A 16,759-nucleotide genomic window follows, 5' to 3' on the forward strand; every position below is an offset into this window, starting at 1 on the left:
AAAAAAAAAAAAAAAAACGCTTTGTCACGTGCCTTCATCGAAAATAATTCGGCAGGCTCCGGAAGACGAGATAAGATTAGACGCGATACAAGATGTTTTTTGGAACGCGTTCGAAAGGATCATCGGGAGCCTGTACCAACCGAATTGTTCTCCCAAATCATCTTCTCTTAACACGAATCATGCCGCATGCTGATTTGCGAATCACACTTCGTGTCCATAAATTAATTTCTCTCGACAGCCAAACAATTTTTTTTTCTTTTTTTTTTTTTTTTTTTTCGTTTTCTCCACTCGTTACTCGGTGGAGAAGAAGCTCACATGCTCTGCGCTCTTCACGTACGCTCTTAGACTGGGCTTTGATGTTGTTGCTCATTTCCGTATATATATTATAATTAGGATCTTAAACGGCCTAAAACGAATATGAGTAATATATATATATATATATACATATATATATATGTGTGTATATATATATATATATTGGCCGTCCAGGAATAATCACGATGTGTGTGTGTCTACCCGACAGAGAGATTCGTGTGCACGTCCAAACTCGTCGAGGCGTCGATTCGAATACATCAATACCTGATTGGCATTACTGGAAGCGGACATATTATAGTACTGGACTGATCTTTTTCGCACCTTTTTTAAGTTCTAGTTAACTATCGACATTTTCTTTCGAAGCTACTTATTGGTTTCTCTCATCTTTTTTTTTCTTTTTTTTTTTTTTCTTTTTGTTTTTTCTTTTCCTTTATGTTCATTTCCGTAGCTCAAAGTCGTCAAAATTGATTTGTACAGCGCCTCCGCTTCCTCGCAACTCTCGTTCTCTTTGAAATTCAACGACGCTAAATTAAAAGAAATCGGGAAGTACGGAGAAAAAAAGATCTCACGAGCGACGAAGCACGGGGGAGGGAGAAAGAAAACGTGGAGAAATAAAAATTTCTGTTGGATTTTCCTTGTTTTCCAGCACATATTTTCCACGAGAGATCGACTAATAATTTCGTTAAACGGAACGTCCGACGCGCGTTCGTAAGAAAAAAAAAAAAAAGAAAAGAAAAGAAAAAAAATGTCATCCCAAAGTTTGCAATGATGTAACAAGTGGCTTTGCCGCGCGCTTAATTCTCTGCTCTTAATTAAAAACGGCTTAATTCCCTTTGGAACGTGCAAAAAGATCTACCGCTACTTTCCGTTTCTGTTTCGTATTACTTGTTGGGAGGAAAATTAATTTATGGACGGAAGTCTTTGCGCGATCATTTTCGCGGAATAATTTTTCGTTCGCGTTTCAAGAGAACGGCGAAAAGTGCGCATCGTACTGCGGTGGCTTTCAGAGAGCTTTTATCGCTTTAGCGCTTATCGTTTCTGTAATCCTGGAATCCTTTAAACTCTCCCGCTCCTTCTCCTTTTTCTCCTCCTCCTCCTTTTCCTCCTCTTACCTCCACTTATTTCCACCGCGAAACAAAAAAAAAAAAAAGAAAAAAAAAAGAAGAAGGCGAACAAAAGCGAGAGATCAAACGATACTCGAGAGTCGGACGTCTCGTCGTTCCGCTTTATCGTCCCGAGGATCGTTAATGAAGCAATACGAGGAAAGTGGCTATGGCGTTACGGAGGAGCACACAAGAGTATCCTCCGAATTCGTCGAGGATTCGTCGCAATTATCGATTTATCGCATCGATTTCTCGAGACGTACGAGACGAATCGATTATCGATTGATTTCATCCGCGAGAAATGGAAATCGTTATATTCCATAGTCCTCGTCGCTTCCAACGCGTCCAACGAGGCCGATCTATATCTACGATCTACATCTATATCCCTGCCCCTCCCTCCTCCCCTCCCTCCTAAGAACAATATATTTCAATTTCTCTTGCCGACGACGTCCCTTTTTTTCTGGGCTAATTCTTTGTGGTTTTGGTTTTGTGGTGTCTTTGGTACCCGACTACGAACTGCAACTGCGACAACTACCATCTACCACCAACTACAACTCAACAACTACAACTCAACAGCGTGAGGCCACCTGCACACAATCCGTACTATGTCACAAGCCACGCGGCTGCCGCACAGGCCGCGGCAGCGGCCGCTGCGATACCAACTGCCGCGACAACGGGTCCGTTCGTAGATGTAGTCGGCCATCAAGCCCAGTCGACGATTGCCGTTCCAGTAATGCCACCAGGAGCCGGCCGTAGCTTACACTATCACACACACGCAGCCACACACGCATTGCCACAACAGCCACCGCTTACCTATCCCAATTGGGTCCCGTTCACTCATTTCGGTTGATAATCGATTATCGTTATTCTCGTGGCGGGACGAGTGTTTCACTGTTGCCTTTAGTTTAGTAGCACGAGGAAAACGCCTAGTCCGAGTCCAAAAATCCGACGCGATCCGTGCAAAATTTCCGTTCATTTTTCGATACACCACGAATCGTCGCGTACCGCTGTTCACCGTTGGAAACGAGTCTCGCGGGGGACGGCACGGGGACGAGAGGGATCCTATGGCTAGGACCGCCTATCCCCACTTCAAACGCTTTGTTGACAATCCTGACGCTACGCAAGTAGCAGAAGAGGAGATATAATTCGAATATTCAATAATTCAAAATCGTAAAAATTATCTTCATTTTGTTAGGAAGTTAGGATCTAATCATCCAAGACTGAAATATTTTCGACTGAAATTATTAATTATCTTGATGATAATATCAATGTATACATAAATTATTGTTTTAATTACTCGAATACGACATTATATTTATATATTATTAAACTATTGTTACGAATCATAATTAGTCTATACACATATTGATGAGAAATAAAAAAAATTTTTATATTATATCGATATGTTAAAATACTGCGAATTCTATGCCTACGTTAATACGTTAATAAATTAATACAGATGGTCGTTTTGGATCAGTATACGTGACAAAATGCACAAAAAACAAAAAAATATAAAAATAGGCGTTTCAGGCTCGTAGATTAACCAGACTCGCATTCTTTCGGCAAGACTTCTTTCCATCACCAAGTGAACAGTATATCGGCATCGGTATAGATGGATCTCGGCGAAAGCGTTGAAAAACTCTTTTTACGACGTTCGGTTTTTTCCTCGTCGTTGTATTTTCGTCCAAGGTCAGAGTTACGCGATCGTTGTTTCTTTCTTTCCTTTTTTTTTTTTTTTTTTTTTACCTAAAGCAAAGCGAAGTCCTCTCTCCTTTGCTCGATGCTCATCGATGCTCGCCAAAGAAACGCTCGCGCGATTCTGGCTTGACGATCGGAATCGAAATGCAGAGGGGACATTTCTTCCTTCCCCTCCCCTCCCCCCTCCCTCGAATAATCGCGGTAGATGATTTTTTACGCGCGTTTCTCTAGAGAATCGTACAATCGTTAAACGACGCTTAGGTTGTCGATTAATTCCGTTACAAAACGTATTTACGCCCGTGCATACGTATAAAACGAGTAGCGAATTTAATCATTATATTCATATTAGGGAAAAAAGATTTTCACGGTTTCTAATTACGCATAGCATATATATATATATATTCATTATCGAGAGCAAATCTATATATTATACTTATTTATAAGAGGGGAAAAAAAAAATGTTTTTATCGTGATGTTTAAGCAAGCGCCAGGCGCGATAAATTTTATCGATCTTAGCTGCAACGTAGAGGAATATTTATGATTCTAGTTAGAGGGATTTAAATGGAAAATTTTATGAGAGAGCATATACATATATATATATATATATATATATATATGTATACGTATATGTATTTTGCAGTTTTTTCTCGTAGAGATAATAAGAATTTATTAGGGGACGAATCGAACCAACGAATAGCAATATATAGATTGGATTTAAGCTCGGAGCTTAATCCGGACAGTGGATTTTAACCGCGAAACCGTGTTGTCATAGTCTTTCAGATGTTTTTCTAATTCTCGATATACGTAATGTATATATATATAACTTACACGAGTATACGTAAACATTATATATTATACATTATAAAAAGCGGATATATATATATATATATATTTATCGATATGATATTTATTATAACGTCACCGACTTTATCGCAACAAAAACTGCAAAAGACTTATTAGCATTTAATCACGCGAGCTACCGATTCGACCAGATTAGAATAGTATTTTTCTACTTGAAAACGAAGACGAAAAGTCAGGAAACCGTACATAGAAACCGGATACACGGATATCCCAGGCTGTTCTCACGCCTGGCATTCGATTCGTGATCACACACACGTCGTACCTATCTTTACGTTATAGCGAAAAATCTCCCAAAAAGTCGATCCTTAGAAGGAATGCGTCACGACACACCATTGCAGGAAAAATGATCGAGATGTAATCGAGAGAGGTTTGCCGCGCTCCTTTCAAGTGACGGATTAATTCTTAAACGATTTTCTTTTTTCGATCGATCCATCGAAAGAAAGAGAGAAGAGAAAAGAAGAGAGAGAGAGAGAGAGAGAGAGAATGCGTATGCGTGTATGTAAGAAAGAGAGAGAGAGAGAAAGAGAGAGAGAGAAGCGAAAATCAAAACGGACAATCAGCTTAGACGCGTTATGCCCGCGGAAATCGAATCGATATGCGCTACTTATCTTAGAGCTTACATCGACAATCGCGATAAACGCAAGCTTCGCACAAGCACACGATCACATTTGCATAAACACGCCGCATACACTCGAGAGAAATTAGGCCAGATGGGTTGAGAAAACGTATGCGATACATACGCAAACATATTCACGAACACACACACACACACATGAACACGCAAGCACACACCAAACGTGTGTGACCTCCATCGCACTAACAAATGCTAACAATTGTCAGAATCAGGGAAAGGGGTGCTCCACCCCCACCCCCACCCGCCTCGTCGACATCCTCCAACGTGCATTTGAGGAAAAGGTAAACAATCAAGAACAGCTTTCAGTCGACCAAAAATAAAGAAACGTAGCGGAGCGAGGGAGGAGCAATAAGGCAGAAAGGGGAGACAGAGAGAGAGAGAGAAAGAGAAAGAAAGATGTTTCGATCATCATATTGCGGACAGAAATTTGTGAACAAGTGCGAAACGCGTCGCGCGTTGCCAACCATCGATATTGCCTTACTGCCTTCTTGTTCCATTTGCTTCGTTCGAATTATCATGAGTATTGCTGCCACGTAGACAGCATTTGCTCTGCTTGTATTCCTATTAGTATTCGTATCGCACTGCTTGCTTCATACGCACCATTATCCATTCATATTCTAATATGTAATATGTTGTCCAGCTGATCTCTTCAACTTGTATATCATCAACCGTAATCACACCGTCATAGTTCTCTCATTATCGCCATTCTATTCGCAACTCTCACTCACGTATCACCATCGATCACCATCGTTAATACCATCGTTAATCCACGAAGGCTCGAATTTTCACGATCTCGTATCTTATCCTCGTTCGATTTTCCATCATTCGTACGTATTTTGCTTTTCGCGCAGACCGTATCGTCACGTATTATATCTTCGTATCGATGTTACCGACCGGGTCGATACGCGATTCGAAGTAGAAGAATTTTTATTGCGCGGTCGTGAAAATTTATCGAGCCTCGGTCAAAGTGTATATAAAGATACTTTTTACCGACCCCCTTCTACGACCCCCCTATACGTTTTTTTCATACCGTATCTACCCGTAAATCCGTCTTTAATAGCCTATTAAGTAAATGATACCAATGGAATATAATCTTATCCTAGAAATGAGTAGTAAACCACCGAAAACTCGATTCTGAATCTCTCACATTCTTTTAGCCTTTTAACCAGCCATCTTTACCATTTTCAATTCCCTAATTTTTTTACTTTCTCGTAGAACGTCTGTTACATATATCGTCCATTTACACGGAAATCGTAGATTTTTTTTACACGATGGAATATTCAATTTTACAAAAATGACTTTCTACGAGCAAGAAATATTCGAAATATATATATGAATGTTCTTACCAATTAATGAATATTAGTGTGTATATATATATATATATATATATATATATATATATATATATATATATATATATATACATATACTTGATACACAGGATGAGGTCGAAAGATATCCGCAAGAGGATTGATTCCTTGTGAAAAAAATTTATTTTTCTCTTGCTTTTTTTTCCCTTTTCTTTTTTATAAGGAATTGCCTCTTCTAAATATCATTCGGCCACATTTCTATACTAATCCCCTTTGCCCCAACGGATGATCTAGGATTGTGCGTATCACAAGAGTAGCCATTTCGATAATCAAAGTAAAAAACGCGATCATGGAAACGGCTAGTCTCCCCTCACCCTATAATAAAAAAATCTATCTCAATGATAGAATCTCCGAGATGAAATCGGAAAAAAGGAAAGCGTCTTATATCTCTCTCTCGTTTTTTTTACACCATCTCATTACACTAAACCGTGTAAATTTCTCGATCTCGCTTCAAGACGCTTTGCATTTTTCCACCCTTGTTTTTAGATCCGATCAACGATAGTAGAGGATCGAATCAATTCCAGATCTTTGATCTCGCATAGTGTCCCTTCCCTCGATCCCTCGACAAAGATATATATATATATATAAAAAAAAAAAAGAAGAAAGGTAAGAAAAATCGCACGGAAAGTAATGTTGACACTGAAATTTTCGACAGGGGCACCAATCCACTAGCGCCGGACGCGGTGGATTTAACGCAATTGACCTCGGTCAGCGAGTGGCTGGCTTCCATCAAGATGTCACGATACGCGGAGAGTTTCGAGAGATCCGGCGTAACCACATTGGAGGCTGCCGCTCGAGTCACCGTTCAGGAGTTGACGGCGCTTGGGGTGACGTTGGTAGGGCACCAGAAGAAGATCATGAACAGCGTGACGGCGCTGAGAGCGCAAATGTCCGCCACCTCGCAAGGCTTTCTCGTTTAATCGTTGGGCGCACGGTCGGTGCGCTTCTCACACGTTTGACGCATTTTGACGCAGGATTCGATATCCTCGATCGACCTTACGCATCGTTCATTCGAGGAGGTTACGCGTCGATCGTCCTCCAGCCGGCATCTACCTAGTCAGGACGATATACCTTTTCCTCGAACGGATCATCATCCCTTCCTTCGCAGACGACAAGAGAGACCAAGAGCGATCGATCGGGCGAGCGTCGAAAAACAAAACGCTACACCGCGAGAGGCTCGCCAATCTCGAGGAATCGAGGAACCGCGTATCGCTCACATTCCAACGCGAATTCGCTCCAATATTTGTTAGTCGAGTCCCCGTCTCTCTCGACGGAAATGGAAGAATTTCGCGGCCGCGACGACTCATCGACCCACAGGTTGAAAGCGTGTCGTGCCACGCGATAAAAAAAAACTCGTAACGGGATCAATAAGTAATAAAAAAAAAAAAAAGAAACGAAACGAAACAAAAAAATATATACGTGCAGCGACTCTGTGAACGAGTCGGCCATTAACTTTGTCTTTCTCTTTCTACAATATCTTTCTCGCGGATCGCGGTGCTGATCTCGTGGATCATCGCGTTGAAAGGAATCGTACTGCCACTGTATAATCACTGCCGCATCAATTGTATGTACAATCGTAGAAAATCACGTGCGACGAGCCGACATACGTGCAACAATCTTGCACGCGATTCTTCTATCTAAGAAACTCGAATTTTTCAGAAACCGTGCTCGAAATCGTCGAAATCACGTTTAACGCACTGAATCGTTGCTCACACGCAATTGCAGAGAGAATCGTCCCGCCACCAGTCGATTTTTCGCACGAAACATTTTTTTTTTTTCCTTGCTATCGACGAAGCCTCGTTCTTGTTTTACAGTGTGTTCCTAACTTATCTTGCGCAGCGGTTACACTTAAGTTACGTTAAACGGGGTCCTTCAACGACGATCGATAAAATAGATTCGAAGTGTATCGACCACGGTACAGACCACTTGCACGAACGAATAAGAACGGCCTAAAAGTAACATCAACAAACCCCCGTTAAATTGTACAACCCCCTCCATACGAAAGTTTTCGAACAACGATTGAACATCTAGGGAAACTGAAACGAAGATTCGAGAGGTCTAATATAAAAGTGTAGTACGCTTTAAGGTAACGAGCATAGATCGAGGGAAAGATCGAGGGCAAGCGTGTCTTTATTGCGAGCGTAATCGCCGTATTTTATGTCCTGTTATGCAGCGAATATATCGTAGCCCTTATTGATAAAGCTTAATCGATGTACAAACACACGATACACACGTATACACAAACATACACGCAAACGCGTACACTTATATATATACATACACTTTTACGTATAACACAACACCGGACGTAACACATGTAGATATATCTATACGAATCTATACGAAAACCACCCCGTTCCGTTCCAGGCGAAACGATCGAAGGAACGACAGGTAATACGTGAGACTGAAAGCAAGATTCGTTCGAAATAATTAAAATAGAATATGTTTAATATAGGACGATGATTACACAGAGATTAGAATGAGAGGAGAGAAAGATATGATTCTTGCCTTCGCGTTACCTATATAAAGTATATGCGATGTGGTATATATATATATATATAAATAAATATATATATATATATAGGTACCTGTCCGATTAGAGAAGAAGAAAAGAAAGATGTAAAGGAGCAGGAACATGTGCCAATAAAAAAAAAAAAAAAAAACGGAGAGAAAGCGTGTGTGAACGAGGGAAAATGTTTTGCGTGAGAGAGGAAAAATATAAGAAAAAAAAGAGGCGCTCGCTATCGCGTGGTCGTTGATTGCAAGAGAAAGAGAGGATCCCTATTTACATATACGTATTAAAAAAAAAAAAAGAAAGAAAGAAAGAAAGAAATAGATTATATTATAACGCGAGACAAATTTATTCGAGATGATTGGAAGGCCAACGAACGAACGAACGAACGTTGAACGAGGAAGAATGGAAGAAGAAGGTTATATGCCGAAGAAATCATAAAACGTGTCGTCCCTCGACACCGTGAACATATCAAGGCGTATTAAAAAAGAGAGAGAGAGAGAAAGAGAGGGAGAGAAAGAGAGAGAGAGAGAGAGAAATGAATGAATAATGAAAGATGAATATAATAAGGTGCGTAAACCGGGTAAATCTTTCGAAGCAACGACGAGATTAAAAGATTTGGCGTAATGGTAATAATTATCTAGAAAAAAAAGTTTTCGCGACGACACCTTTTACACGTGATACGATTTCGCGAAAGGAACGAAAGCTGAATATTAAGCGATCGTCTCTATAAATACATAGTAGATTTACTTTTAAACGAGTGGTTCGAATTGTTTCGCATCGCAAACGCAACGTCCACATCCCAGCGTGCACGCGTAGCGATATTAGCATTGGTTGAAGAGAGGAGAAAAAAAAAAAAAAAAAAAGAAAAAAATAAAAGAAAAAAGAAAAAAAAAGAAAGAAAAAGGCTTGTTTCGTCGAGATGGATGGTCTGTATCTTGTTACATCCACGTTCGCTAATTGTAAAGACTGGTTCACATGATGATTTCTTTCGGCGGGGAGAAATGATTCCCGCGGGAGATCGGCGAACGTTCGTCGAGAAAAAGATCGATGATCGATTCGAGCGCGACTCGAACGCTTCCAAACAAGTCGGGCGAGCCACGGGAAATTTTTTATTCTTAATTTAACGAATTAAAGATAAGAAATATAGTTGATAAGGCTCGGCGTGACGATAGTCGATGTAGGGAAGGACCTAATAGTCGAAATTCTTATTTCTTTCGCGTATAGATTGATCCGACGTAGCAAAGGACGGACTTATTAGTAACTTTTTATTATTTCTTGAATCGAGCCATCGACGCGCCGGGCCTCTCGATTACACGAGGTCATTCCGTTTGCATTCGAAAAATGCGAAGGAAGGTCCTGGAGACTTGTATTCGACCCGCGGCGTTTCGTTTTCTCCGCGAGACGATGTCGCGGGGTGGACGTTTGGTCTCTGTTAGGGAGAGAAAGAGAACGAAAAGCTACTGAAAATGGTGACGATTAAGAAGCAATAAGTGAATACACGCAAATGCAGATTTTTATATAGAAAATGTTAACAAATTTCAGAAAATATTAATTATCGATAGCGCTATCTTCCTAAATGTTCGTATTAAAAGTTAACGAGAAGTAAGGTAAAGCATAAGAGTGATGAAGTAACGTGGAGTCCCAACCGAACGGCACAATATCGAGAGAGATCAAACGATATTCCGGGTAAATAACGATAAAATATTGTACGGCATAAATCGAATCTTACCCGAGTAAATGAAAGCGTTAAAAAAAGGGTAGAAAATTCGGCCGGGACTCTTCCAGAGAGAGATGAAAGAAAGAACTTTTTAAGAACTTTCAGCCGTAACTATTTGTGTCTAGCGACGAACCTGCGAGTGCGACCTGAAGTTTTGAGAATGTCGATAGTTTCAGTGAATTAATATTTAGATTTCATAGATCTCTATCGATATTAAACAATCGTAGGCACGAAACGAGCAGATGATAATTAGTTAGAGCGTAAAAGATATCTTATTAGAGACTTCTTCGATTTTACTTGAGTCTTTCGCGTTCGAACCACCTTCCTTCTTTTCCTCCTTTCTCTTCTTCTTTTTTTAATCTTTACTTTTTCAAGTCTCAATACTATCCATCCCTGTATTTTCAAAGCTTTCGATCATACTTATTATACTATTTACTTTCATGTCTATCCTTCATTCCATCTTTCTTCGTCTTTATCTCTCTTTTTCCCGCTCGCTCGTTTGCTCGCTCTCTGTCTTTACCTCTATATCTCTCTATTTTCCCTCCCCGGTTTTAATTAACCGCAACACGCTTTTTATGTTATAAGAGACGAGAATTCAAAATGCAAAAATGCCGAAAGAAGGAAGAGCAATAAAAAAAATGATCGCGTAATCCGAATCAAAAATTCTCTTCGATTCACGCGAATGAATTTTGCTTTTCCTCCTATCGTTTTTCTTTTTATTCGTCTTCTTTTTATTATCAGTTACGATATTTTTTTTTTTTTTTTGTAATTAATCATTACTCTTTCTATCGAGGAAACGTAGCGATGAGTAAACGAATGGAAAATCGTTGAAGACATCCTCCTCAGACACTCTTTTACTTAAATACTTTTACTCGATTAACACTTCTGTACTACTATTTATTAAAAGCAAAGAAAGCCTTATTTATTGTTTAGAGATCTGACTAAATTAAAAAAAAAAAAGAATTTTCTAATTGTGGTAGGTTATCTATTTACCTTATTAGAATTGTACGAAAGGGGACGAAAGAAAAAAAAAAAAAGAAAAAAAAAGAGAGACATTATTTCCTTACTTCAGAATTTTCAAAAAAAATTATGCCATTGTAAAGGGAGACGACAGAATAAAAGAAAAAATGGAATATAACATCATAGATACGATCGTCGAGTCTCTAAGCAGTTATGTATTAGTTAAGCGTTTTTTTAAGCGAGTTACGTGCACGTTGTTTAACTCTCTTTCAATTGTTTTTTTTTTCATTACTATTTTTTTAACAGTCTGTTTACAGCGAACTTTGTCAAAGTACCTGCTTCGGAAACGAAAAGCAAACAAAAAAATAAAAAGAAAAGAAACAAAAACATATATTAAATTCGCGAAAAGACAAAGCACACAGGTACCGTCCCGTATATAATATAAATAGCTCATCTACTATCACGTACACGCATCATAATTTATGTATACTCATCGAACTGAGTTTTTACACTATTGGTTCAGCAAATCACCATCGTGTGTCCTCGATTCATTGTATAAAACAAAGCGACAAAACGCGACAGATGCAATAAGAGAATTAATATCGACAAATTTTGGAATGTGTCTAAAAACATTTTTCCTATGGTGTTGTCAAGACGATGTTGAATGTAAATAAGATATAATAAATAATATACCTTATACGATGTAAAAATTGGCTTTCTTTTATTATTTAAACTCTTTTCTTAATATAATTCTTTATTATTCTTTGTTTGGATCGGTTACAATTTCAAACGGCATGAAATTCTCTTATGATAATGAATAGTGCCTCTTGAGCAAATTCAAAAACGGAAAAAAATTTCTTCTTTAACATCCTTCTAATACATATATAGTTTATGGGGGAATAATTCTTCATGTTTACTACACTAGGGAGTATTACTATTTTGTGGCACAAGGTTGCGCGTGTGTATAGTAAAATTTTTCCGATGTAGTCGTTTCCTTTTCCGCTTGGCTCTACGAAAGGTTCGTTTAAATTTTATATTACGTTTAATTACCTAAATTATTTAAATTAATCTTTAAAGATGAAGATGTTTTTATAATTGCTTCGAAATCTATATTTTTTGACAATATAATTTATTACGATATGAACGAACCTTTCTGCTAAGAAATAAATTTATATTTCAGAACCAAAATGGTACAACGCTTAACCTATCGACGTCGATTGTCATATAATACAAAAAGTAACAGGAGACGCGTGTAAGTATTTATTTTTATAGAAATATTAATGCAAAATTCGTGTATTTAATATATATAAATTGTACAAATTATAATGCAAAAAATTTATTAGAATAGTTAATAAAATTATAATAAATTTTTGATCATTTAAGGTTATGTTTTGATTTATTTTTGTGTGTGAAAATTGTGTATATTTGTTATGTAAAATCGTATCATTTTATGTTAATTAAATATAAAATAAAATTTTTGTTTGAATTATTTATTAAATCAAAAATTTATTCACAACGTATCTGTGTCGGTCTATCCAAATTAAAAAGATGTAATATACCGTATTATACATTTGCAGTGTTCGCACTCCTGGTGGAAAATTAGTATATCAATATCTTAAAAAACCGAAAAAGATTCCAAGATGTGGTCAATGCAAAGATAAATTAAGAGGTATTCAACCAGCTAGACCCATGGAAAGATCACGAATGTGCAGACGCAAAAAAACTGTAAAACGAGTATATGGCGGTGTTCTCTGTCACAAATGCGTCAAAGAAAGGTATATCTTTATTTTCTTCTTTTTTACAAAACGATAGCAACAATGCAAATTTATTTTTACAAATTTTTGATTATAGGATCGTTCGCGCTTTTCTTATCGAGGAACAAAAAATTGTTATAAAGGTGATGAAAACTCATGCGTTCGCAAAATTGAAGAAAACAGAAAAATAATAATTTCGTTTTTATTAATTAAATAAAATATATTTAAAAGTACAAAAAATATGAGTTGTCTATAATATAACTGTTACAATTTGATATTCATTGGAAATAATATTGATCAAAGTTTGATTGATTCAACAAAATCAATGCATCTTATTCATCAAAAAGTAAGATAAAGATATTTAAAATAATTACAATTACTTAATTTGATTAATATAATTAATTATTAATAATAATTTCTATCTATATCTTTATTTTATTTTATTTTTCTTTTTTTTTTTTTTGATCATTTAAGCAATCTTTTTTCGAAAGTTAACGTCGATTTTTTTTATACTTCACGTTGAATTTGTATATGCAAATACACGAATTTGAAATATGAAGTTCATTATGATAAATAATTTCTTTATATTTCTTCATAATAATATTGATAAAATAATATTTAAATTGTATTCATTCTGCTTCAAATTTTAAATTGATCTAATATTATTTAAAAGTATATTTAATCATATACAATTTTCGAAATATAATGCTTCTAATTCTGGGAAACGGGAAACAATATTTAAATACAAGTTCTAAATTATTTTTTAAAATGAAAATTTTAATTTGTATTCTTAAAAGTTAAAAAATTTTATCGGAAAACAATGGAGATATTAAAGATTTTTTATAAGTTCTTATAAATTTTAAATATTTTCAAAATCATGATTAAAATTTTATCATATTATTTATTTATCAATACATATGATATAAACAATATAATAAAAATAAAATTATATTGTACATATATGAGGAACTTGTTGAAAGGCATATGGCGAACGAAGAAGGAAACCAATCTCGCCTTCGTCTGCTAAATCGATCGTACCAATTATCTTGCCGAAAAAGTGTTGAATGCGAGGATTTGTGAAAATGATTTTCCAGACTTGATTCGTAACATTGTTGTAGAGGAGCCTCCCAAAGATCATCTTTCCACGAAGCTAAAAGTAAAGTGTAATCTCCTTTCCAATCAAGACCAATTTTTGCTTTGAATTTCAAAGTTGTAGGAGTTTTAAATCCGGTTCGAAGTTTGCAATTTTTTGACCATAAACTTGCTTCGTTTCTCCTTATACGTCTGATTTTTCTTACTTCTCTCATAGTTTTTAATTTGCAACTTATTGATGCTATCTTACCAACAGGAATTAAAAGACTTTCAAGAATTTGTAATTCCAATTCGATTGTTCCAGAAGGTATCGTATTGTGTTTCTGGATTTCAAAAGGAATTATTCGACCAATGAATTTTTGTGGATCAATCTTCATCTTCTGCTTCTGATTTGATCGTGATATAATCGATTCTTTGGTATCTTGTAAAAAGCGAGGATAAATACTTAACTCTAAGCTTTTTTGAACCCTGTCTAATCGAATTTTGTCGTTGAATCTATTTAAATTTTGATCGCGCGTTTGTCGAACAGCTCGTAAAACGTAAGTTCCAGCTGCGGTAATTGTGTATAAAAAATTCGAACACATTGAATCGGAATAATAACTCCAACGTGCAAACCATCTATTATCGTCGGAATAAATCCGGAAAAATCTTCTAGACCAAAATCCTCCATCGACGCTTTCGCATCTAATACTTAACCAAAAACCGTCGATTACTGCTGGAAGTGGTGGTGTTTGATGAAACAAAGGCGGGCTATATTCGGTAGCACGATACACGCTCCCACAAATTGGACAGTCAATAGCCTATGACGTTAAATTGATATTAAAATAAAGATTATATATATATATAAATAGAAAAATTAGAAGCATTCGATAAAGTATTCTTACCGTATCAACGCGTAACAGTGATGTAGATTGCAATCGATTTGGTTTTGATTGCATTTTCTGAGAATGAATGTTTCGAGCAGGTCCCCCTAACAATAATTCAATTCTCACACGCATTTTATTTTCGCCGAGCACGTTTCTTGATAACTTTGAGATGAAACTAGATCGTTTTATTTCAACTCGAAGCAATTTAAGTTCAGTGAAATCGATTTCGAAGGAATCCAGACAAGCTATCGTGTGTCGTTTTCTTAATCTTAACAAACGACTTTGAAGAGAATTAGAATTCAAATCATACATATGTAAGCTCATATTTAACGGGGAATCCATGGATCGTTCGTAGATGAGTTGCGGCAGGTAAGGACGCCACTTTGTTTCAATACCACCGCAACTTGCATTCATTATACGTCCAAATTTATGAGCTACCTGACAATAAGATAATTTAATTTGTTATAATTAATTTATTCAATTTTTCATAACAATTATAATAACAACATTGATCGATCTACCTGTCTGTTAAATGGTATTAAATAAACTGAATCCAATTGTACGTTAGTTTCTGCAGCTCCAGGAATTGCAATAGAAGGAGATAAAATTTTAACAGAACCACGTGCTATAACAGTGTAAGCTGCAATACTACATGATTCTTCGTCATAATGATATTGTAATAAAAGAAATGTATCATTCTTAAAAAAACTGTATTTCCTTATGATATATTTCGGACCAGCTCGTATTTCGCATCTGAAGAAATAATAATGATCATCTGTTGCTCTGAAAATATTCGCGACATTTTATCTCAAAGTAAAGTAAAATTGAAAACATATTTACTCTTGCGAAATCCATGTTGAATGTAATCTAGATGGTGTATTATCTGTTACGGTCATTCTGTCATCAAAATCAATCCTTTTCATCATTATTTCACAACGATTATCCTCTTTTTCTGACTTTAAAAAAGTAGTACTGAAATCTAAAAAAAAAAAAAGAAATTATAGTAGAATTGATCAAGATTATCGATATTTTAAAACATTTTTAATGCCCATAAAAAATTACACTTTTGTTTTAAAGAAAAAATGAAAAATGAAAATGAAAGTTTAATTTTATGTTTTCCCGTATTCGCATTTCCACACTCAAGTTTTTCTGTTTGTACTTTTACTGTCTTTTCGATTTGTATTCCAATCGAATCGACAGCAAGATACGATGACTTCGTGATGTTATGCAGTTGCTTGAGAAACGTTTATTAACCAGAAATAGAAGAATGTTGAAAAAAATTTAAAAAAGATCATATTCGAGCAATACAATCTCGATCGAGTATAATTGATCATTAAAAATATATATATATATATATATTATAATCAATGAAATAGGATGCATTTCAATTAACTTAACTTACCCATAAATAAACACAAAAGAGGAATAATAATTGACGATTGCATTTTTGACCAATTGTTTGCAAAATAGAATATTTTTTTAGTGAAAATAATTTTGATTAAAAAAATTTTACACCAACTAAAATAAAAATATAAATAAATATTTATTATACTCTTTTTAATAAAATACAAATAAATGTTTGCTATAATGTTTAAAACTCTCTTCGAGAAGAGATACGAAGAGACTCAAGTATCGTTCAACTCACCCTCAATGTATATAGCTTTATCCCTTCCCGATCTTCTTCGAATAGTGATCACAAATGCAATCATCATTTAGTGGATGTAATTTGTATTCTTTCCAACAAGAAAATATTATCTTATAATAATAAATCAATTTATTTAAATACCATAATGATAATGATAATCAACTTTCATTAAAATATTTAAATTATAAATAAAAATTAAAAAATTCTTTTAAACTGTTTTTTCTTTGTT

At 35.8% G+C, this 16,759-nt stretch overlaps 3 protein-coding genes across 28 annotated transcripts in view; 2 read left to right on the plus strand and 1 right to left on the minus strand.

Annotated features, from left to right (window-relative positions):
• The window catches only part of LOC107999904 (ephrin type-B receptor 1-B), a 77,337-nt gene extending 65,454 nt beyond the window's left edge, over positions 1-11,883 (plus strand). For 16 of the 26 annotated variants that reach the window (XM_062084908.1, XM_062084912.1, XM_062084920.1 and 13 more), the window contains 2 exons: positions 4,818-4,892; positions 6,637-11,883. In XM_062084908.1, coding sequence (XP_061940892.1) covers positions 4,818-4,892; positions 6,637-6,901 — 340 coding nt within the window. In that variant the 3' untranslated portion in view covers positions 6,902-11,883. Of the gene's footprint in view, positions 1-1,994; positions 3,164-4,817; positions 4,893-6,636 lie in introns of those variants that run through there. The other 10 variants (XM_062084917.1, XM_062084919.1, XM_062084931.1 and 7 more) reach the window with 2 other exon arrangements.
• A 215-nt stretch (positions 11,884-12,098) lies between these two features.
• Positions 12,099-13,167, plus strand: LOC107999871 (large ribosomal subunit protein eL34). The gene is made up of 4 exons (XM_017059909.3): positions 12,099-12,191; positions 12,354-12,425; positions 12,751-12,948; positions 13,025-13,167. Exons 2-4 carry the CDS (start codon positions 12,361-12,363, stop codon positions 13,116-13,118), a joined length of 357 nt encoding a protein of 118 aa, XP_016915398.1. The 5' UTR covers positions 12,099-12,191; positions 12,354-12,360; the 3' UTR covers positions 13,119-13,167.
• Positions 13,168-13,808: 641 nt separating this feature from the next.
• On the minus strand, positions 13,809-16,506 carry LOC107999872 (uncharacterized). Its single transcript, XM_028667708.2, has 5 exons — positions 16,288-16,506; positions 15,726-15,864; positions 15,407-15,638; positions 14,904-15,323; positions 13,809-14,819 (listed from the first exon to the last, which is right to left on the minus strand). Exons 1-5 carry the CDS (start codon positions 16,328-16,330, stop codon positions 13,836-13,838), a joined length of 1,818 nt encoding a protein of 605 aa, XP_028523509.2. The 5' UTR covers positions 16,331-16,506; the 3' UTR covers positions 13,809-13,835.
• Positions 16,507-16,759: the final 253 nt, after the last annotated feature.

This window comes from Apis cerana, linkage group LG14 (genome assembly GCF_029169275.1).
Source record: "Apis cerana isolate GH-2021 linkage group LG14, AcerK_1.0, whole genome shotgun sequence".
In the NCBI taxonomy this organism is placed as follows: domain Eukaryota; kingdom Metazoa; phylum Arthropoda; class Insecta; order Hymenoptera; family Apidae; genus Apis; species Apis cerana.